Here is a 24,525-nt window from a genome sequence, read left to right as displayed (position 1 = left end):
CCTTACCAGGTTCAATCTTATGACCCTGAAACCAACTCTTGGTTACTTCGTGCCACAATCCCCATTGCCAAGAGATGCATAACAGCTGTGTCCTTAAATAATCTGATCTATGTTGCTGGTGGACTCACCAAGACCATCTACTGCTATGACCCAGTTGAAGATTATTGGATGCATGTACAGAACACATTCAGCCGTCAGGTAAAAACTTAAAGGCAATGATACTAATGCAGTGGAATACACTGCTGACTACAGAGCAAAGTCTCATACAAACATGTCTATTGGAGCTCCTTCAAAAGAGTTTTTGATTAGAGAAGTGTGTTCTCTTCCCTCTCATCTCTTCTAGAGGTATTGTGTCCCATGATCAAGCCCTTGGTCTGATTCTGTCTCCCTCTACCATGGTGCCACTTTGGGGACCCCATCCTCTACCCTGGATTCTTTGCCTTTTTGGTGTCCTGGACCCCTTAGGTGACATCCAGAATCATGGTTTCTTTTTTCTTCTCTTTTTTTTTTATACTGTACCTTCTGTCTTATTCATTCCAAGGCAGAAGAGCAGTAAGGGCTAGGCAATGGGGTCAGGTGACTTGCCCAGGGTCATAGCTAGGCAGTGTCCAAGGACAGATTGAATTTAGGACCTCCTATCTCTGGACCTGGCTTTTAATCTACTGAGCTACCTAACTGTCCCCAGAATCATGGTTTTTAGATGCATAAAAGTAAATGCATAGACTGACCAGAGAAAACCATATACTCTTTCAGTCTCTATAGACACTAGGTGAAAAATGTCTCTCCATCAATTTCTACTCTTTCCTCTTTCAATTAAAGTATCTCCCCTTTCAGTTTGGTTCCTTTTCTTCTGACTATAATATGCCCAAGTTTCCTCTATCTCTAAAAGCAGGAACAACCTTCGAAAAAGCCCTTGCCCTCCATTCCATTATTCCCTAGAACCATCATTCCCTCTTTCTTTGGACTTTCACTGCCACATGTCCTTCTAACATGTACAATTTCTTGCCACTTGCCTGTTCCTGAAATGCCTAATGATCTGGCTTTGCCATCCTTGCTTTACTAAGATGTCTGCAGCACTGGCCTTGTGGGTCATTTCCTTCTTAAAAGTTGTTCTTCCCCAGCTTCAAACTCTGATGAAATCTTCTCTGACTGTTTGTTCCATGCCTCCTTTGCCAGCTCCCCTCCTCTATCATGATTCCTACCTATGTTTGTTCTCCCAAATTTTTTCCTCAGAAGTCTGCTTTCTTCTCTTGGCTTCTCTTTGGGTTGCCTGACAGTCTGTGGCTACAACTTCTGGGTAAGATGGCAACATGTTCTCGCCACATACTCTCCCACAGATCTAACAAGGCTGCAAGATGTAAGAATTTAAAGTTTAAGTTTTATGCTTATATATGAGAATTCTAAAGTAATATTGTGGTTGCTGATCTAAAAATATTATAGCTTAAAATGACAGCAAAGGAAAGCAATAAATGTTGGAGGGGATGTGGCAAAATTGGGACATTAATGCATTGCTGGTGGAGTTGTGATTGATCCAACCATTCTGGTTGGCAATTTGGAACTATGCCCAAAGGGCGCTAAAAGACTGTCTGCCTTTTGATTTAGCCATGCCACTGCTTGCGTTTATACCCCCAAGAGATAATAAGGAAAAAGACTTGTACAAAAATATTCATGGCTGCGCTCTTTGTGGTGGCAAAAAGTTGGAAAATGAGAGTGTCCATCGATTGGGGTATGGCTGAACAAATTGTGGTATCTATTGGTGATGGAATACTATTGTGCTGAAAGGAATAATGAATTGGAGGAATTCCATGTGAACTGGAACAACCACCAGGAATTGATGCAGAATGAAAGGAGCAGAACCATGAGAACATTATACACAGAGACGGATACACTATGGCACAATTGAGCACAATGAATTTCTTTACTGGCAGTAATGCAATAATCCAGGACAATTCTGAGGGACTTATGAGAAAGAAGCTATCCATATCCAGAGGAAGAATTGTGGAAGTAGAAACGCAGGAAAAAAAAACAACTGCTTGATCACATGGGTTGATGCAAATATTAATAATATGGAAATAGGTCTTGATGATGACACATGTAAAACCCAGTGGAATTGCTTGTTGGCTACAGGAGGGGAAGGGAGAAGGGGAGGAAAGAACATGAATCATGTCACCATGGAAAAAGAATCTAAATTAATTTAAAATTTTCAAATAAAAAAATATTATAGCTTAAGTCAAAATGACTTTTAGTAGCTTTATTTACAAAGAGGTGGAAAGAGTGAAAGTAGAGAAATGTAAGAAGAGGGTAGAGAAAATGTCTAGCCTATCACCTTAAATGTTGCTCCAGTGTCTGGCTTAGCCCTGGCAGGGCTCAGTAACCTTCAGCCAGAGGACTCAGTGGTATCTTCAGCAAGATTTCCTCCTCTAGGAAAGGAAGGCCTCTCTGGAACCAATCTCTCCAGAAGCCAGGAAAGGAAGGCCAGCTACTCACCAGCAAGCCAGTGCAGGATTCACGAAGTCCCCAGGAGAAGTCCTCCAAAAAAGCAGTCCAAAGTCAAGATCCAAAAGCAAAGCCGAAGTCCAAAGGGGAAGTCCTAAGCAGAAGCTCCAAGGCGAAGTCCTTTGGACAGGAAGTTTAGGACTTTTTATAGTCCTTTTTCCACGTCACTTCCTGTTCCTTCCCCACTTTATGGGAACTAATCACAGTCTTTCAATTTGCCAACACTGCCCAATGGCAGGTCAGTGGTCTCTGGAGTTGTTAACCACTTTTGCAAATTACTGAACACTCTTACTTAGTGTTAAGTAGGTATGCTTAAGTTTTTGATTAATTAATTTAAAAGTTGCTGATTAATATACAAAGAGAGTTTGATTCACTCTTCACAATGATTATCCAGTCCAGGACTCCACACAAAGAAGCAAAGGGCCTGTGTGTATTGGTTAGACATTCCTGCCAGGGAACCCAGGCCAAACACAAGAAGGAAAACAGGCCCAGAGACTGCCACTACTCTTTCAGGGAAGGTTTTGGGGGCTTATGAGAAAGCAGCAGGGGCATCAGATGCCTGTGGCCCTCTGACCTGGCTTAGTGACCACTGTGTTCTGACTGTGGCTGACCCAATAGGCCCCAGAAGGGGAGCCTGAAACCTGGCAGCACCCTGAACATGGACATACTAGGGCAAGTAGAAAGGAAGGAGGGATCAGATCCAGGAAGGGCCTGACTCCTCATCCAGGAGAGCCAGAGGGGTGGGAGGTGGCAGACCTGGCATCAAGCCCATCACCCAGAACTGATCCTGAAGATGGGACTAGATTCAATGAGGCTGCCCTAAGAAGTAAACCCAGAAGAAAGGAGGAGCTTCAGAACCGATGCAGCAAGCCTAGAGATGGCCTAGCCACAGGGACCTCAAGAGTACTTCAGAGAGAGGAAACAAAATAGAGGGAAAAAGTATATGTAAAGTAAAAGCTCTGGAGGAAAGAATTAAATGGGACATAATTAACTTAAGACAAAAAGTGAAAAACCTTTTCAAGGAGACAACGATAGGATAATGTTGGAAAGGGAGCTAAGTGATTCTAGGGGACAATATACTAGAATGAAATCAAAAGAAGGAAAATGAGAGGAAAGGCCAGGCTATCTACTGACAGCTGGGTGGTGCAATGCATAGAGTTCCGGGCCAGAAGAATGGAAGATGGGTTCAAATCCAGCCTCAGACACTTACTAACTATGTGACCCTAAGCAAGTCATTTAACCTTATTTGCCTCTGTTTTTCTTATCTGTCCAATGTGACTCATAACAACACCTCCTGCCCAGGGTAGTTGTGAAAATCAACTGGGACAATAATTGTAAAGCACCTAGTTCGGTGTCTGGCACATAGTGAGCCTGATATAAGTGTTAGCTCTAATTATTACAATGATCAAAAACAACTAACCTGGGAAACAAGTTGAGGAAAACTCACTTAAAATCATTAGACTTCTTCCCACTCCTGTTCCACCCCAAAGCCCAGAAAACCTGGATACTGGAATCTTAAGAAATCATAAATGTGGGGGATGCTGGGTAGCTCAATGGATTGAGAGCCAGGCCATAGAGACTGGAGGTCCTAGGTTCAAATGTGACCTCAGACACTTCCCAGCTGTGTGATCCTGAGCAAGTCACTTGACTCCCATTGCCTAACCCTAACCACTCTTCTGCCTTGGAGCCAATGCACAGCATTGACTCCAAGATGGAAGGTAAGGGTTTTTTAAAAAAAGAAATCATAAATGAAGACTTTCCAGATCTGTTAGAGCCAGAGGGCATAATGTAAATAGATGGAACCTACCAGTTATCTCCTGAAAGAAATCCAAGTTGAAAACTCTAGTTGAGTGTCATAGCCAAAATCTAGAGCTTCCATATCAAAGAAAAATACTGCGAGACATCAGAAGGAACCAGTGCATTTAGTTCATAGTAAGGATCTTTTGCAGCAGCCATTTTTAAAGAAGAGAGAGTCTTAGAATGCAATCTTCCCAAAGATAAAGGCTTGCAGCTAAGGATGACTGACCCTACAAGGCTCAGAATAATCTTAGAAGGGGGGAAATTGAACTTTAATGAAGTAATGGACTTTTAAGCATTTTTGATTAAGTCTAGAGCTGTTAAAGACCTTGAAATGCAAACACTGGAGTCAAGACAGTTACATGGATACTTTTACTCTGTGCTCCCACTGACCAGCATTTCTCCACTAGCATCCTTTCTACTATCTCTCTTGCCCAGTTTTTTTAAAACCCTTACCTTCCATCTTCGAATCAATACTGTGTATTGGTTCTAAGGCAGAAGAGTGGTAAGGGCTAGGCAATGGGGGTTAAGTGACTTGCCTAGGGTCACACAGCTAGGAAATGTCTGAGGCTGAATTTGAATACAGGACCTCCCATCTCTGGGCCTGGGTCTCAATCTACTGAGCTACTCAGCTTCCCCCTCTTATCCAGTTTTTAATTGGTAATAGGATGTGTCCATTCCTTATGCTCCCATGTGCCTCTCTTCATTACCCTTTCCAGGTAACTTGATTTTTCTGAAACTCTGATAGTCTGACTCAAAAAACCATAAAGTACATAGGAGGAAGATTTAGGTTTTTTATTTTATTTATTTATTTATTTGAGCATTTCCAAATATTATTCACTGGAGACAAAGATCGATTTAGGTTTTTTAAAACTGGGCCTTTGTTTCGTAGAAAAGTTTTGGGCCATTAAAAATCACTCTTTGTTTCCCCCAAAGTGGTTCATCTTGTTCCTCCTTTTTAGCCCATCATTCATACAGGGTGTCCGGGATTCCTGTACTTGGGGATTCTGTGGGTCTGGCCATCTGCACTCATTGGCAGAGCCTGGGCAGCAGACATTTTTTATCATGACTTTTCTCATGTGATTGTTCAGACCAAACCCTGTCAAGTGTCATGTAGTTTCTGCTGTGCTCTGAGGCTCGGGGTGTTGTGTGAACAAAGTCTGGGCTTGGAATCAGGAGCCTTGGGTTCGGGCCTCCACTTGCATTGCTTCTTTGCTATTTGATTTTCCCTCCAGAGCTACAGCTTTGTCATCTTCAGAATGATGAGAATGATCATTTCAGAGAGCAGTTAGCAGCAGGCAGATGCTGTTATGTTATTCTGAAGGAGAATCTCACTTGTAGTCAGGTTGGAGTGTAGGAGAGATCTCATAGTGACCGACATTGAGTGTGTATATGTATGCCAGGGCCAAGGCCAGCAAGCAACAAGTGTTTAGGAATGTCCCCTTGCACCTCTCTGACCATTTCTTCTCTGACTCCTTTCCTGGATCCTCCCCCAGATCACAGTCTCTAACCATGGTGACCATTGGAGCTCTGTCCCAAGTCCTTTGCTCTTCTCCCTCTCTGATTTCTCTGTTGTTTATGCCAAACAGTCAGACCGCTGCCTGAGAACCATTTTCATTTAGTTGCAACTGTTAACAAAGATGAAAATCTAGAATGTCTCAATCCTCTGGATACTGTGCTGAGTGTAGCCTCTGATCACTTAGCTAATTGAATTGTCTGTCACTCATGGGGCTTCCTCACCACCATCTGTTTTACGTGAAGTCCTTTTAGCTATCTATCCCCTAACCTCTACTACCCATTTTGGGAGACTCAAGTGCAATCATTATTTGATTTCTTTTAAATTTCACCTTGTTAGCCCACATACTACCCTATTGATAACCTCTATTCCCAATTTTGGTGTCCAGTGTACTAGCTATCCCTTCTATCCATGTTTTTGTGAAATTCATTGATAAAAATTTGCAGCAGTGTTAGGCCAGTGATAAAGCCTGTAAGCCCTTTTCTAGAGACCCCTTAATTGTACTTGTCTGTTAATCAGCATTCTTAACAATTTCCAAAAGCCTATTATTATTAATCAATCTATATTTCTTCCCCGCCCACTAGATGCCCTTCCATGCAGGAGAACATAGCCAAACTATGCTTGTATTTCTTACCATCTGGATCAAATGTGCTACGTAAAATTATTCCAAAATGGACCTCCAACTTTTAACTTGCTATTCTAGCAACCTGATTTGGAGTCAGGGCAGGCTTAGTTTGTCTTTCCTCCAGCCATTGCTATCTAACTCATGTGACAAATGCTGCCAAGTAACAGTGGTTCACTAGTAAGTAGGCAGTTTGTCTTATGGTTGTAAAAACAATCTTTAATTTATATTCTCATCAAATGTTCAGAACAATACAGCGATATTAGTAATAGGCTATAGTGTGTAAAACTATAAGCTTATGGAAAGCCTTTTAAAGGAATAATAAATTATTTCAAACAGTGGGAGGGAGGAAGAATGGAGTGCCATCTATTTTATAGATTTTTAAAATTATATCTTAGGGTAGAAATGATTTAATGCCTTCAAATATATATGATTTGTACTCTGAAAAACCTCCTACAGTATGGTGTAGTTAGAGGGTAGGCTATAATTTTAATTAGTCTTATGAGATAAAGTATAATTACTAAATGTCTTTGCTTGGTAAAATAGAATTCCTCATTGCCTCTGCCTGTTAAAGAGCTATAAATAGTGGCAAATTTGAATAAATTGGGGGAAATTAGTTGCTTGAAACAATTTGATTGGATTCTAGTTCCTTTCTTCTTAGGGTCTTTTAGGGCTCCATAAACACTTCTTACCCCCTAGATTCTTAAGTAGGAAACTGAAAGTAAGATGGCAATTCAGATAAAATCCTATTATGAGGAATATGAAATTCAGCTGAAAGATGATGATTTTTTAAATTTTATTATTTATTTTTAGCACTTTTCTTTCTAAGTTTTGCGTTCTAAATTCTCTTTCTCCCTCTCATCCTTACCCAAACCATGCAAAACATTTCCATATTAGCTGTAAGAAAGACAAGAAAAATAAAGAAAGCGAGAAAATTATTCTTCAGTCTGCACTCGGAGTTCATCAATTCACTCTTGCATGGTGGATAGCATAGCATTTTTCCATCACAAGTACTTTGGAATTTTCTTGGATTGTATTGCTCAGAGTAACCAATTCTTTCCTAGTTGATCATCATTATAACATTGCTATTGCTGTGCACAATGATCTCCCAGTTCTTCCCACTTCACTTTGCATCAGTTTATATGTCTTGCTGAAACTAACCTCCTTGTCATTTCTTATTACACAATAGTATTCCATCACAATCATAATCCACAATTTGTCCAGCCATTCTCAAACAATAAATATCCCTTAATTTCCAAATCTTTGCCACCACAAAAAGAGCTGCTATGAGTATTTTTGTATGGATAGGTCTTTTTCCTTCTTTGATCTCTTTGGAGTACAGACCTATTAATAATATTGCCAGATCAAAAGATGTACAGAGTTTTCCAGCCCTTTGGGCCTAGTTCCAAATAGTTCTCCTGAGTGGTACAACTCCACCAGCATTTCTATTAGTGTACCTATTTTTCCCTCATCGTTTCTGCTATGTGTAAGGTGGTGTTGAAGAGTTGTTTTAATTTGTCTTTCTCTAATTAACAGTGGTTTAAAGCATTTTATCATATGACTTGATAGCTTTGAATTCTTCCCCTGAAAACTGACTTTTTATATCATTTGACCCTTTGTCAATTGGGGAGTAGCTCTTATTTTTATAAATTTGATTCATTTCTATATGAGGGCTTTTTCAAAGAAAATTGCTATAAAAACATTTTACATTCATTTTCCATGGACCTTTTAGCAAAATGTAATTTTCCTGATTATCCTTTTTCATTAGATCTCTTACTGCTTTTGCTTTGTCTGAGATCATAATTGCTACCCTCGCCATCCTTACTTCAACTCAAGCTTAATAGATTCTACTCCAAACCTTTATTTTTACTATGTGTCTCTTTGTTTCAAGTATGCCTCTTATAAACAGCATATTGTTGGATTCCAGTTTCTAATCCATTCCACTACCCACTTCTGTTTTATGGGTGATCGCATCCATTCATATTCGTGGTTATGATTACTAACTCTGCATTTTCCTCTATACCATTTTTTCACTTGGTTATCCTTCTATGTCTGTTTATCCTGCTCCAAAGTATTCATTTGGCTTCTAATCACTGCTTCACCTAAACATCCCCTTCTATCCCCCTATTTAATTACATTTCTATATACAGTTGAATTGTGAAAAGATATTCTCCTTTCTTTAAGCCAATTCCAATACGAATGAGGTTCAAGCATTGCCTGCCATGCTCCTCCTTCCCCATTTCCCCATCACTGTAAAAGTGCTTCTTTATGCACCTCTTTTATGTGTGAGAAACATTTCCTCTTTCTACTTCTCCCTTCCTCCTTCTCTCAGTGTATCTCTCTTTCTCAACCTTCATTTTTTGGAAGATCCATTCTATCATAATCAATTCACACTCATGCCCTCTGTCTATGTAAATTCATTTTAACTACTCTAATAATCATAAAGTTCTTAGGAGTTCCATGTATTTTCACATATAGGAATGCAACTAGTTCAACTTTATTGAGACTCATGATTATTTTTTCAGGTTTGTCTTTTATGCCTTTCTTGAATATTATATTGAATTTTCAAATTTCTCTTCAACTCTGGCCTTTTCATCAGGAAGGTTTGAAAGTCCTCTATTATTTCATTAAATACCATTCCCCCTCCCCCCAAAAGGGGATTCTGCTGGGTAGGTGATTCTTGGTTATAATCCTAGCTTTTTTGCCTTTTAGAATATCATATTCAAAGCTCTCTGCTCCTTTAACGTGGAAGATACTAAACTTGTGTGATCATGACTATGGCTCCTATAAGGGGGAGATAAGGGTTTGTTTTGTTTTTTATAAAAAGATTGGGCTGGATTATTTTAAAATAGAGTTGCCAGGAATTTAATTAATTCCAAAGAGATCTATTTACAATTTATTTACAAAATATAGAAAGTGAAGTTAGAAAATCAGAGAGAGGATAGGGTAAGTTATCTAGCTTAAGCACTAAGTATTTTGCTCTAACCCCTGGCTCAAAAACAGGCAGGGGAGTTTAGTCCAATGCAGGGAGCCTCTCTCAAGAGGATAAGTCTCTTCTGAGGCTAGGCTCTTCAGAAAATCCAGGAAAGGAGTCAGCCTTTTTCACTCACCATGTGTCAGTCCAAAGGGGAGAGATTCAAGGACAGTCTCACCATGTACAGGGTCTCAGGTTCAGTCAGCAGATTCTTTACCAAACTCCAACTTGAACTCAGAAGAATGAGAGTAGTCAGAAGTACCAAGCAGGAAGAACTCAAGAACTCCATTAATCAAAGTTCTCTCTGAAGATCTCAGACAAAAATCCTACTAATCTTAGATGATTCTCCCACAAATTCTCTTACTTTCTTTTGTGGCACTTCCTGTGCCTTCCTCCAGGGGGCAGTCAATCGATTCTGATTCATCACCCACTATTGCACACATGGGTCACAGATCTCCCCACTCAACTGTAAGTAGGGTGTTTACACATTTGGTGATTAAATCTAAAAAATGGGCAGGGGATTTAATTTAATCTTCAAAACCATGGGAGTTATGTAATCTTCACACTCCACAATATTTGAATTATTTTCTGGCTGCTTTGAGTATATTCTTTTTAACCTGGAAGCTATAGAATTTGTCTATAATATTCTTGGGATCTCTTTCAGGAGGTAGATTCTTTCCATTTCACCTTCTGGTTCTAGGATATCAGGGAAGTTTTCCTTGATAATTTCTTGAAATACATTTAGACTCTTAATTTGATAATGGTTTTCAAGTAGAACAATAATTTTTAAATTTTCTCTCCTCAATCTATGTTCTAGGTCAGTTGTTTTTCCAATTTGATGTTTCACATTTTCTTCTATTTTTTTCATTCTTATGACTTTTTGTTTGTTTATTTCTTGATATATGATGGAGTAATTACTGGCTTCCAGTTGTCCAATCCTCATTTTTAAGGAATTTTCATCAGTGACTTTTTGTACTTGTTTTTCCATTTTCTTTTCAAGGAGTTTTCTTTAGTGAATTTTTGTGCCTCTTTTACATTGGGCCAATTTTGTTTTGTAAGTTGTTATTTTCTTTAGCATTTTTTGTGCTTCTTTTATCAAGCCATTTATTCTCTTTTTATACTTTTCTTGCAATGCTCATTTCTTTTTCCAATTTTTGCCTCTATCTCTCTTTATCTCTTTCTTTAGCTCTTCCAGGAATTCTTTTTGGGCCTGGGGCCAATTAACATTTATATTTGAGGTTTTTGGGGTATTTTCACATTGTTATCTTCTTCCAAGTTTATCTCAGTCTTCCCTGCCATCATAGAAGCTTTTTCATGGTCAGAGTTTTTACTTGTTGTTTACTCATTTTTCCATCCTGTTTCTTGAAGTTGAACTTTTATGTTAGAATTGAGGTTGGTTCACCAAGGATGGAGGGAGGACTGTCCCCAGTGTCAGACTCTTTTGTGCTATTGTTTTCAGAGCTAGTTCTATAGGGCTGCAGATTTGGGGTGCTTCCAAGATGGTGTGATCCAAAGAAAGGTGTGGTCAATCCTCTCCTGGCCTGTACTCTGGGTTTTCACCCAAGAAGGACCCCTGCTTCCCTGCAGACTCAAACACTAGTGCTCCTTTGTGACTGTAGAATTGCCAGCTGTACCTGGTGCCAGCAAAGGGTCCACTATAATTTCTTTCAAAGCAGTAATCTCACCCCTTTATGGTCCCTGGGCTGAGAGCTCCCCAAGCTGTATCTGCTGCTATGGAAGCTTCTTCCAAGGCCCCTGACTAGTGCTTCTACTGTGTGTGGTCTCAGTTGGCCCCAGTGTCTCAGACTTCTCTGACCAACTTCCTGAGTTATCTTTGGTGGAAATAGTGTCTCACTCTGACCTTTTATTGGCTCTGTTGCTCCAGAATGTGATTTGAGGCATTATTTTAATGTTATTTGAAAATACATGTTGGGAGAGTTCATCTGGGTTGTTTCTAATCTGCCAACTTGATTGCTTAAAGAGATTTTTAAAAGTTTAGCTGGGACAGTTACTTAACTGCTGTCTGCTTCAGTTTCTACATCTGTAAAATTGGGATTTATAGTAGCCTCTCGCTTGAAAGGTTGTTGTGAGTATCCATTGAGAGAATATTTTTAAAGCTCTTAGCACAATGCCCAACATATAGCATGTGTTATATAATGTTAGTTTTTTTTATATCTATATCTATTGATATCTATAGCTCTAGTTACAGTGAGACAGCTTATCCAAAGTCCAAAAGCTTTTAGAGGAAGAAAGAAAGAAGGATGGAGGTCCTTTCTTCTTGCCTCCCTTTCTTTCTGTTTGATAATTTGCTATAGAGTCATCTGCTTGTCCTTAGCTATAGTTTTTACAGTCTGGAATTCACCAGAAGGGAAAACTTGTTTTTTTGAGTCCTCTTCAGCATGATATAACTGGAGTTTATCATGCACATTATATACATTTAACAATTACATCATATTATGAAACTGACGTTTATAGTCAAGGATGTAATGCTCTCCATATCTACTGACCTCTACTTCATTTGTGAGTCACAGATCTGACCTCAGACACTTCATAGGTAGGTGACCCTGGGCAAGTCACTTACCCCCTATTGTCTAGCCCTTACCAGTCTTCTGCCTTGGAACCAACATACAGTATTGATTTTAAGACAAAAGGTAAGGGGTTAAAAAAAAAAGGCATAGATTTCTTTTTTAATATTTTAAATAGATAACATCTTTTAAGAAGAAAAGTGATAGTCTTAAATTTGTGTAGATAAGGTAATTGCCCATTGTTTCAGAGTAATTTTAATAGTCTTGTTCAGGAATAGAAAACTGGTCTGCCAGTTATTATATCTATCCAGGTGATGCTATAATATATCTCCATCTCCTCTTTATAAAGTCTAAAGTTGTATTATTTGAATTTCAGTATACTCTTTTTTCCCCCTTATCCTTAACTTCTGTCAGCATCAATTCTAAGACAAAAGAGTGATGAGGGAGAGGTGATTGAGGTTAAGTAACTTGCATAGCTAGGAAGTGTCTGAGGCCAGATCTGAACCAAGATCTTAACTAAATTCCCCCTAATTTCTTCGTTGCTGTGGTTTTGGGGCCTTCCCTGTCCACGGCTTTGGGGGTCTTTGACTGGGTGTGACAGCGAAGGCATGAATGAATGATGGGAAGACAGTTGAGAGTATCAGCCTAGAGCCAGGTGTTACAAGGAACTGCTTCATCTGGCCCAGAGCTGTGTTTATTTTTATATCCCTCAATGGTTACATATTTTCTTGGCACACAGCTACATTATTCAACATATATGTTCCCTACAAAATAATTAGATAAGAGATACATTAACTTTTTAAAAATCGTTTGATTAACATTCTGTGATCATTCTACATGAATGTTACTATTGATTCTGACAACATACACAAAGCTTTTGCAAAGATAAATGATTTCTTGTTACAGGCAACGTAGCTAGAGGTCAAGTCTTTCATTAACCTGTGAGATGCTCAGACTTGCGGATAAACTAATATAAAGGTCAAAATTATGGTTGAGACTAAATGTAATAATTATATTTGGTCGCCAAGGATTTTATTTATAAAATCCTAATGAAACACCCAAACTCAGCTGGAAATTTTATGGTGATTTAATTGATATAGTGGAGGAGATTAAGAAGGAAGAAGGAAGGAGCTAGTATTGGGCAGGAAGATTAGGAGATCTAGAAAGTAAGGTTTTAAGTGTGAAGGAGGAAAGAATCAGCCTGACCTCCAAAGGGACTCAGCCAAGATGCCCAAACCTGAATCAGCTCAAGGGCAAAACTAACCATCAACACTCTTAAGATAGCGAAACGCCTAGCACACTCTCAGCCAGAGTCCTCTCCAGGGTAAGAGGCAGAGAGAGGAAGTAACATGCTTTATATAGATGGTTTTACGTCACTTTCCTGCGTCTCATCTGTACCAATGATAGCTTAGATTGACTTAGGACAGCCCAGGGATCTGCTGCTTTTTCTGCACATGTCTGTTGCCTTTTTTCTCAACTACTTAATCTTTGGGTTTAGTGCAGACCTTCCTAATCTTGTTAAACTTAAGGAGGGTAGAGAAAATGTGGACTTCCCAAGACCTGATTCTGTTATTCCAAGTATCTCCATTGTTACTGATCAGGAAATAGCTAAATCAGATCTTCTAAAGGACAGTCTGATGAGGGTGGAATAGTTTTAAAATTCATACTAAGAACAATCATTTGTTACCCTTAATAAAAATAAAATAAGAAAATTTAAGAAAATTAATCAGGATGTCTTAGGAGATAATCAACAAAACACTGATGATAAGTTTTTTAATATCAGGCTAAGCATTTTTCTAATGTTTCACTGGGGGGTTTCCAAGACAAATTACTTATGTTTTAGTTGGTAAAACAAGTTAGTGAGGCATGGTGTACCAGCTTCTCCCCAAAGGATAATTAATATACTGGCTTGGGAGAGGTTGTTCCTGGCCTGTACATGAGGGTGGGGAATTCTAAGTGCAGTTTTGTTAGAAGTTAACCCACAAGAGTCTTTAGGTTTTATTTTCTAAGTATGATCTTTTGGTGATAATGTGGGGAAATAAAGTGAAACACATGTGTTAATCCTGCAAATATTTTACTCATACTATTTTTTCTGAAGCTAGGAAGAGAACAGTAATCATAGCAATTCCAGTAATAAGGGATGTTAGTGAGAGAAGTCACAGAGAGGGGCTGAGTGGGTGTCTCCATCCTTCTTGGGGGTTGCTTTGCAACCCTTTGGTTTCTACGAGTGACTTGTCAAACAGTGACTTTTATGGCCCCTGGCACTTTGTATTCTTTGAGCCTAAAACAAATGAACTTCTAGACTTTATTTGGAACAGAATCAAATTATATGTTTATTGTATGCTATTCATGATACAAACTGCGTGTTATATTTTTTATAGTAGAGAATTGCCATAGATTTTAATCATACAATTTGTAATCAGGTATTTAGTAAATAAGTACCCCAGTGGCAGCCAAGGAGCACCAACTGTATAGAATGCTGGGCCTCCAATCAGGAGGACTGGAGTTCAGATCCAGCCTCAGAACCCTACTAACTGTCCATGCACAAATTACTTTGCTTCTTGTTTCTTCAGTTATAAAATGGGGATAAGACAATTCACTCTTCACAGTTGTGAAAATCAAATGAGATAATTATAAAGTGCTTTGCAAACCTTAAATTGATAAATAAATGCTAACTGTTGTGATTGTGGCACAGTGGATAGAGCACTGGATAAGGAATTAGGAGGATTCATCTCCCCAGGTTCAAATACAATCTCAACACTTACTAGCAGTGTGACCCTGGGCACACCCTTTTGCCTTAGTTTCCTCATCTGTTAAATGACCTGGAGAAGGAAATGGCAAACTAGTCTAGTATCTCTGCCAAGAATAGGGACACAAAGTTGATCATGACTGAAATGACTGAACATCATTATTGTTATCATTTATGACCTCCTTTTTCCAGCTATAACTACTTTTGAATAATTATTCCTTTTTTTCCTTCACATTTGATTAAACAGGAAAACTGTGGAATGTCAGTGTGTAATGGCAAAATCTATATCCTGGGAGGAAGACGAGAAAATGGAGAAGCGACAGACACAATCCTTTGTTACGATCCTGCAACCAGCATCATCACCGAGGTGGCTGCCATGCCACGGCCAGTGTCCTATCATGGCTGTGTGACTATTCACAGATACAATGAAAAGTGCTTTAAACTGTAAAGCCAGGAAGTTGCAGAGAGGTAGCTGCTGCCTCCGCCGCTGCTTCTGTCACAAACAGGAATGTTTCCAGAGGCCCCAAACAGACACTCAAGGTTTTTGGGTTTTGGTTTTTACATGTTATGTGCAAACAAAAGAGTTTCTATGCTTGCCTGACCTGGGCCAGTGCCCATTTCCAAGCTGTAAATAGTAAAATGTCCAAAGCCTTACTAGTAGTTAACAGTCCTTTTCTGACTTCTGGTAACAATGATCTGATAATGGGTTCCTTCTCTTATCCAAAGGGAGCCCTTCATGGGAGGTAACCTTTACAGGTATTGGTAGGTCTACGTAGACTGGCATATATTGCCTGCCTGACTGTCTGCCTACACAGCTTTGCACCATTTGTGAATAGTCTTTTTATTCTAAGTCTGTTCTTAGACAATATATGCCTATGACAGCCATTCTAGAGGAAAGCTGGTATAGCTTCTCTATTCAGCTTGGCTTCATCGTTTCACCCATAGCTTAAACCATCTTTTAAAAATCTTGTGTCACAAGAAAGTAGTTTAAAGTGGAAAGTTGTAGCAGTGGAATTTTTTTCTCTCTTATGGATGTTAATTTAGTTATTGGTTCTTTCAGTTTGATATATACCTGAGATGCAGCACCATGGCAATTGTGATCAAATACTGCTCTTTACAAAAGCAGCAATTTGGGAAGACTCAGAATAATCCCTGAAGGTCAGAAGTCATAGGCTAATTCATTTGGAAACTATGAAACCCTTTTAAGGAAAAGAGCATGATCGATCCCTCACATTAAAGAGAGGATAGTAAGTGGTTCTTGGATTGGACTAAATGTTAAGGGTTTGGGAAAGACCCTGGAGATTTTGGCCAACATTGTAACCAGAGTGGCTGCTCATTTCCCTGAATCAGGTCCACATAGTGAAAAACCTCTTTCATCTCAATGGTTGCCTTTTGTTCTGTGAGGATCCAGCTTCTGATTGGAGGAATTCAGGGATCTCAGTGCGATCTCCATTAGCTCTAAAGCATTGCCACTCCCACCAAGGGGAAAACCCCTTTTCAGAGTTCGGATTCAGGGACCATGAACATACTGAAAAAAAAAAAACCCTTCCGCCTTGATTTAAAGGTCATTATTGCTTCCACCAGTGAGAAATGTCAGGCTCAAGGAAAAGCCAATCCCTTCCTCCAGCCCTTCATTCTTTTCCCACTAGCTGTGACACTGAAGGAGATTGGTCACATTGGTCTTCTGGGGCACATCAAAGGATCTCTGTTACAAGTGATTCTTTATTATTTCTGTGTCAGTGTAACTTAGTTCCCCAAACCTGATATGATGTGGGAGTATGTTATATCCATAACCATACCTGTAGAGTTATCAGAAAGCCTAGAACTGCAGGACTGTCTCATTTATTATTTTAGGATTTGTTTTCCCAAAACCTGGTCTTTCATACTTAGCTAGAAACTGAATCCCATGCATCTTTTTGCTATTCAAAGGAAACTCTGCAAATGTGTTAGAATAAAGACAACCCAAACAAAAAGACCCTTGCCTGGAAATCTCTTAGTAAGATGCTTCTTGGCTCACAGCTTCAAAAAGGCATCTAGGAGCATAAGAAAAATTAAGTGTAAAGTAAGTTTCTTAGCCCCCAAGTTAAAGCAAGAACCATTTCAGCTAAAATTAGGGGGGAAATGTACCCTCATTTTGTGGCAAAGAATTTTGCTTGTACTAAACCGCTGTATAATTTCTTGTGTACATATTATTGTATAAGATTACAACAGGGATTCATTTGCATTTTTATGTGTATTTGTAAAATAGTGCCCACCTGTAAATAAAGGCACTTGATACAGAAATGTTTTTCTCCAGATAAATGACTTCTGTGGTTTCACATCTTTGTCTTTTGTGTATGACCAGTTTACTAGGATTTTGTTACTATTGTGCATTAATTTTTAAAATATCTGTGCGCCAACTGTTATAATAAACATGATGCAATGTTCTAAGGAGCAAGGTAGACCTTCAAGCTCCAGCCAATGTGTGCTTTCTTTCTCCTTGATCAATGTCTGAAACTATGTAATAACAAATCATTTTCCAGACTAATAACCCAAAGATCATTAAAAATGGGTATTCCCAGTGAATTTGGGTGACGGTGTTTAAGCTAAAGTGACCCAACTGATTTTTGATATTTCCTTGAATTTTGGGCCATCCTCACTTAATGGAACTGATTTGCTACAGAGAATTAATTACTGCATGTTGGTGTAGACATTCATAGTACCCTTAGAGTAAAAGCAAAGGTGATGATCATACTGTCTGTCATCATGCTATTGAGGGTTTTTTGGTAGCTGTTGGTCTTGTGGAATGAGAGACAATACTCACACCTGAAGAGTCATTCTTAGCCATCTGTCATCCTCAAAGAAAGGCAGGCAAATTTAGATTAGATCTTAATTGAATTAAATGGAAGAGAATGTGTTTACTTGTTGGAGCGGATTTTTACCTGGGCAATTTTGAAACTCTCTTCCATGGGAACTACCTATATGTGAAAGGGAGATATTGACTGACCACCTTTATAACAGAGCCATTTTCCTTTTACATCTGCTAGGTCAAGCCTGTCGGGAGGAGGAATGCTCAAGAGTGAGCACTTGGTGCTGTCTTCTGTTTAGTCAGTTGTGCTACCTTAGGGAAGGAAGGAATCTAGTGGGTTTGTTTTTTGTATCAACAGAGAAAAGATCCTTCAAATGCTGGCCTTTCTTCCCTAGGTGTCAGAGAAGCAAAGACACTTCTGGGCTCTTTCCCACTAAAGAGAGTCTTTAGGTCTTGTTAAGAGTGTCTAACTCCTCTCCTTGGTGTCACTGAGGAGTCATCCATCTCCCATTTCCAGGAACCACCCCTCCTTTGCACGGGCATAGAATAACACACTTTTGGATCTCCAGAATCTTTAACCTTAAAAGTTCAGCTATCACAAGAATTTGGAGGATTTTTTGGCTTTGTTTTTAAGAAAAAATACTTGAAGAGGAAATGAATTTGTCATCTAACAATTTGGGCTTCTGTCACTAGTTAGGTTCTCTCAGTCATAATTCTAGGCTCTGAAACATATTGGGAAAGGGGGCTTTACCCTCATAGTGACTTAACATTCATTCTTGCCTCTTAAAAAAGAGAAAATGATTTATTGATTGGTGCATTCTATTTTACTAACAATCCATCATTCACCTGTCTATCTCTACTGTCAAATGCCCAATGAAACTCAGGAAATGATTCCAAAAGTTCTTTGACTTTTGATCATCTACATACCAGGTTTTTTCTATTGTCTAAAAATGACAGTAGACAATAAAATTTTGCTGTGAGGGCTCAGGCCAAGGACCAGGCCCATATTTTTGTTTTGTCCTAACTAACTCGCAAGAAAGTAGAGAATTAATTGTTTGGGGTGTGCATGAGAAAGCAGCTTGAGGCTCATCTGTGCAAGAAGCATCTCTTACCTCAGATAATGTTCTCAGAGAAACATAATCTGCTGTCTGTGCAGTCTGACAGGAATCTATTAAAGGTCATCTGTGGACTGTCCTGATTTGTGAAAAGGCAAGGTATCAACCACTGTCTTCAGCAAGAGTTAACATTACTCACTATACAGCAGCCTTTAGGGATTTGTTAGTTTATAAGTATTTTAAACCAACCCATTGGAAACCAAGTTCATGTTCACTCACCTCATTAGTCTTTAGTTAGATAAATGAATTCAGTAGGTACTGTAATTACCTTAGGGGCTCTTTGGCCCAAAGACAGCTGAATTACTGAATTAAGGTGTCACTTCAGAATGTTGGGTGCCAGAGACCATATGAGCCAGGAGTGTGTGAATCCATCAATAATTCCAAAATAGCTAGCAGAATAGTTTACCTTTTCTTCATCAGACTTTAGCCAATAGTTTTGAAGCGTGGGGATTTTTTTTTTTTTGGTATGAATGTTTTTCATTTTGTGTAATTACCAGGATACTCTAGTGCTGAGGATAGTCAAGTGATAAATGATGAAAATGACAGTGACACGTCTGTAGTAATTTATTTTGCATTCTTGTTCCAAAGAGACTAAGCTCATGAGGGGCAGAGACTTTGTCATTTTCTTGTCTGTGTATCTCCAACACCTAGCATGGTGCCTTGCACATAGTAGGCGCTTAATAAATGTCTGTCTGAATTGAATTTTTGTGTTTCAGAAAGAATTGTGCCTGAATTTGCTAGATGTGCCTAAATGATTTTTAGTGTTGTTTCAAATGTTGTATCCTCAAGAGACAGTGCAGTAATTGCTTTAGATAAATATCCTAGTTCTTTCCTATAGTGCAAATATGGTTCCCCACTTTTTAATTTGTGTAGTGAATTCTAGGCAAAATGGAACAAAATTAGATCACTTTAAAATGGTGATAATTTCTTTTAAGCTATGGCCTAAGGTTTGTGATTTATTTACCTTCATATCCTGCATTTTCCATAATCTTCAGAAATATTAATTGGTCACATCTTCGTTCCAGGGATTCCTTCAATTGTGTAGTAAGCCACAGTATAGCAATTGCTTGGCAGAGTACCAAGGGTGGTTTTATTTCTCTTCTGTCTTCAGACCAAGGTGCTCATTATGACACTCAGATAATCTCTTAATCTCCTTTGAACATACTGTTAAACTTTAATTAAAATACATACAGGTTATGTACTTGCATATCAAGAAATTGCCTCCACAAAGTTCCTTTTTGCAATCCTGCTATCCTTTAGCACCATTCCCCATCTCCCCAAATAGGGTGTTTCTTTTCATTTTTCTTGAAAGCTGTTAACTTTTTGCCAATTTTATTTACAGAAAATTTAAAACCATTGCGCTAATTCTTTTTTTTGGGAGCTAACTGGTTAAAACAAGTTATTGAATTGGACCCAAGTGCAGCTCTGCCAGGAGTCCAGAGCAGTAACAGCCATTTTTATTTGTTGTCAGTTCTGAGCTCCAGGTTGACGTCACATTGAGAAAGATAACCTTGTATTTTGTTGTCTTTAAGGTTCTGTTGTAGCCCATCAGTACTTCTGTTCTATTTAAGTGTACTTGAAAAATTTTCTTCAAACTTAAAAAATATGTAATGTATCTAATAAATTTATCTTTTAACTTCCATTTGTGTTAAGTTTTTCTTTATCAGAGAGATCTATCAAATAAGCTAATGATTAAGTTGGTTTCAAGCATCAAATAGGTTGGTTAGAGAGAGACTATTGTGACAAGGAATTCACTTTAAAAGACTGATATATATTAATTTAAGGTCGCCAAGGAATTCAGCTATGTAATTCCTTAATGAAAACTCAAGTCAGCAGTCAACCTTTTATGGAGTTTAATTACAAACAGGAGGAAGAAAGGTATTAGAGAGAGAAGGGAATAGGGATTAAATACCCCCTCTGTTTAGGCTGGGCCAAAAGGCCCAAGCCCTTAGATAGCTGAGACAAAGAAAAGAGATCAGTCCCTATCACTCACGTGACCAAAATGGAGAAACAGTCTCAGGGGCCTCCACCTCCAGCTTCCTTCAGAGCAAGCTTCTCAGAGCACAACCTCTCAGAGCAAAACCTCTCCAACCACTTCCAGAGCCACCTCGCTCAGAGCAAAACCTCCTCCTCAGTCCTCAGACCCCGCTATCTTTAAGGAAACCATCTAAGTTCCCTCCCCTCAGTTCTCACATCTACCAATCACTGTCCATGTCTTCCCTGTGCCAATGGTGGCTCTAGCTTAACCCAGGACCGCCCAGAGGTCTGTGGCTTTGCACATGTCTGTTGAAGGTCATATTCTCAAATAATTAAATCTTGATCCTTTGCTGCAGCCCTTCCTAAATCCTGTTACTCTAAGTAAGGTGGAGATTGTAGTTTCCAAGACCTGGTTCTGTCATTCCAAGTATCTCTTGTATCAATTCTAAAATCAATCATGACTCAAAGAACTTCCTGTTCTATGCTTAAGCATAGGTCAAAGCCCTTTCCATTGTTCAGCAAAAGGTTTCTGTCCTAAAGTAATCTTAAGTAGGGAGGAGAAAGACCCTCCCATGCCAAGGGGGTTCACATTCCAATAGACTATCAGTAGGAAATTTTTCAAGTATGAAATTTCCCAATGGTGAAATTTCCAACATTTATAAGTCTAAGAAATTTTAAGGTTTACACTATCTAGCTGGCCCCTCTGGAGTTTCTTACTGCACAGATTCTGAGATTCTGGAAGGGACAACGAGCCTGGATTTAAAGGGGTAAAACAAAAACTAATGAGAAGTACTCCCCACTATATTCCATGCTGTCTTGGAGGAGCAACTATAACCAGGGCCTTTTGGGGTTTGGGGATGGTGGTCTCATCCTGTCTGTATCATTAAAACAAGGTATGTTGTGTCCCAATATATTGTGAATTTTTAGTCAGTTGTGAAATAAGCCTTTGTTCTTTCCCTAACCTACATATTTAAAGTTAATATTTAACTACACCTTTAAAATAGGATAGATTTAGGACAAACTTGACCATATCAGTTATCACTTTGAGAACAGAGATGAGCTAAGAAAGTCTAAGGAAATAGTTTGGGTAGATTACATCATTCCATTGCACTTGGAAAATATACTGTAAATATTAAAATTATATCTCAAATAATAAAAATATTTTTAGGAGGTTTATTTAAATGATCATTAGAAATCAAGGACCATGGTTGATTAGCCATTTTTAAAATCACCATCTTACCACCATCATCGCTGGCTGCAAGCCCAAGAAGAAAAGGTGGGATTCCCCCCCTCCTTCTTTGCATTATATCCTCTGTCTACAGGAAGTACGCAATGGTAGGAAATCAGTGGGCTCTTGGGAAATGTAGTCCTTTTTTTAGGATAACAGATTTTCAATTATACAGTACTTGGCTCTACCACCTCATACCTATCAGAAGATTAGCCAATATAACAGTAAAGGAAAATGATAAATGTTGGAGGAGGTGTGGCAAAAGTGGGACACTAATGCATTGTTGGAGTTTTGAACTGATCTAACCATTCTGAAGGACAATTTGGAATTATTTTGCAATTAAAGCTAAAAGGGCTATAAAATTGTGTAGACCCTTTGATCCTGCCATACTACTACTAGGTCTATGTAACAAAAGAGATTTTTTTAATGGAAAATATTGTTTATATCAAAATATAGCTATTCTCTTTGTGGTGGCAAAGAATTGGAAACTGAAAGGATGTCCCTCAGTTGGGGAATGGTTGAACAAATTGTAGTATATGATGGTGATGGAACACTACTGTGCTGTAAGGAATGATGAACAGGAGGATTTCAGAAAGAGATGGAAAACTCATGGACTGATGCAGAATGATATAAGCAGAACCAGGAAAACATTGTACATAATAATAGCAGTATTGTGGAATAATCAAATGTGATAGACTTTGCTGCTAACAGCAAAACAATGATCCAGAACAATTCTGAGGGACATGTGAAGAAGAATGCTCTGCACCTCCAGAGAAAGAACTGTTGGAGTAGAAATGCAGATGAAAGCATGTTTTATCCCTTTTTTGGATATATGTTTTAGGGTTTTGGTTTTATAAGATTATTCACTTGAAACATGAATAATATGGAAATTTAAAAAATGAAAATCTACTTGGCTGGGAAAAAACTGCTATTTTAAGCTTGGAAATTTATGATTTTGAAATGTTCTGGGTGAAATTATGGATTGGCTATATAGTCATCTAGTGTCTCTTTCCTCCCTTTCTGACACCCAAATGCCCCTGATGTAAGTAATATGAAAATCAGGAGAAAACTTTTCCTTGATTTAGAGAGGTGACCCTGCATACTCAAAAGGCCAGATTAGCTAAACTTGAATTCTGAAAGGGATGACTAAACCAAAAAGTTGTGATCATTTATTGATTATTAATTTTAAAACTCACAATCACCAGCTTAGGAACCATGAGAAACCATTTTGGGACTAGCCAAACAGTAGCTCAATAAGAGGAGGTTAGCTCCTTAGCAGATTCTTTTGCTCTCAGTAGTTAATAAAGACCCATAATAATAATAATTAGATTTCTTTAGTGCTTTCCACATTATCTCATTTATTGTACAGATGAGGAAAGAAATTGAGTGATTTTCCCAGGGTCACATTGCTAGTAAGCATTTAAGACAAAAATTGAACTTGGGTCTTTCTGACTTTATCTAACACTCCACCATGGCACCTAGTTGCCTCATCTATTAAGAAAGGAAGGAAACAAGCATTTATTTCAGGCTTATGATGCACTAGACATGGTGCTATGGCTGCTGGTTAAGGTATAGCAGGCTCTACTCCATAGTGTAAGGAATTAAATTAAAGGTTTGACTAAATATATGAAAATTCTAAAATAATATGGTGGTCTCAGATTTAAAATGTTATAGCTCAAGTCAAAATGACTTTTAATAGCTTTTATTTACAAAGAGGTGGGAAGAGTGGAAGTAGATAAAAAGAGGGTAGAGAAGATGTCTAGTCTATCACACTAAATATTACTCCAGTGCTCAGCTCAGCTCAGCGTGGCAGGGCTTGTTAACCCTAGACCAGAGGACCAGTAGTTCCACCCACTCGACCTCCTCCAAGAGAGGAAGGCCTCTCTGTAACTAATCTCTCTCCAGAAGCCAGGAAAGGAAGGCCAGCTACTCACCCAAGAGCAAGTCCAAGAGCCAAGTAGAGCCAAGTAGGAAGTCGAAGTTCCAAGCTACAGTCTCAATCAAAGATCCTCCAAGGTGAAGATTCAAGCCAAAGACCACCAGCCTAAGACTTTCGGGACTTTTTTTAGTCACCTCCTGTCCCTTCCTCTCTTCACAGAGGCCAACCACAGCTTCCAAATTGCCTACCACTGCTGGGGGCGGGGGGGGGGGGGCAGTGTCTGTGGGACCAACACCTCATCCTCTGAAGGTGTCAACTCTTATCAAAGGATTCACAAATTTCTGATTGATTGGGTTAAAAGGGTGGAGCTCCCCAAGTAAGTGACTTGTGAAGTCTCTTACTTGGTAACAAAGTGTTAACTCAAAATAGACAAAGAAAATAAAAATTCCCTTTCACAATAGTGTGAGTAAGTGACCACATTGATGACATCCAACTTTCAAGAAGTGAAGGATATGGCTTTGGCCACTCCAGTCTTGGCCTTCATTGTGCATCAAAAGAGCTGCCTCTCAAATATGAAGTATTTTGGAAATCCAATTTGTCAAGCATTGGTTTTTAGGGTTATTTCTGCATTCTCCACTCCTTTTCCCAGAATTAGAAGAACCAATAAATATATATTGATAAATGCTTTTATGCTTAACATTCAGCAAGGTGTTAGGGAAAACCAGAGAACATCATCAAATGATGTTGAGTTTGGGGTTGAAGGGAACTGGGTAGAGGTAGCTTAGTCAAGGGACCAGCCAAGTATCAGCTAAGTCTTCATGGGAGAGCAGCCTGTATCTTATGGATATAAAACGTCTGG

At 38.8% G+C, this 24,525-nt stretch overlaps 1 protein-coding gene across 8 annotated transcripts in view; it reads left to right on the top strand.

Annotated features, from left to right (window-relative positions):
- Positions 1-20,222, top strand: part of KLHL24 (kelch like family member 24) — a 54,461-nt gene extending 34,239 nt beyond the window's left edge. For all 8 annotated transcript variants that reach the window (XM_056819840.1, XM_007485951.3, XM_056819843.1 and 5 more), the window contains 2 exons: positions 10-198; positions 14,927-20,222. In XM_056819840.1, coding sequence (XP_056675818.1) covers positions 10-198; positions 14,927-15,127 — 390 coding nt within the window. In that variant the 3' untranslated portion in view covers positions 15,128-20,222. The remainder of the gene's footprint in view (positions 1-9; positions 199-14,926) is intronic.
- Positions 20,223-24,525: the final 4,303 nt, after the last annotated feature.

Source organism: Monodelphis domestica, chromosome 2, assembly GCF_027887165.1.
Source record: "Monodelphis domestica isolate mMonDom1 chromosome 2, mMonDom1.pri, whole genome shotgun sequence".
NCBI classification, from domain to species: Eukaryota; Metazoa; Chordata; class Mammalia; order Didelphimorphia; family Didelphidae; genus Monodelphis; species Monodelphis domestica.
The sequence above is the reverse complement of the archived record's forward strand: the minus strand, read 5'-3'. Positions and strand labels throughout refer to the sequence as shown.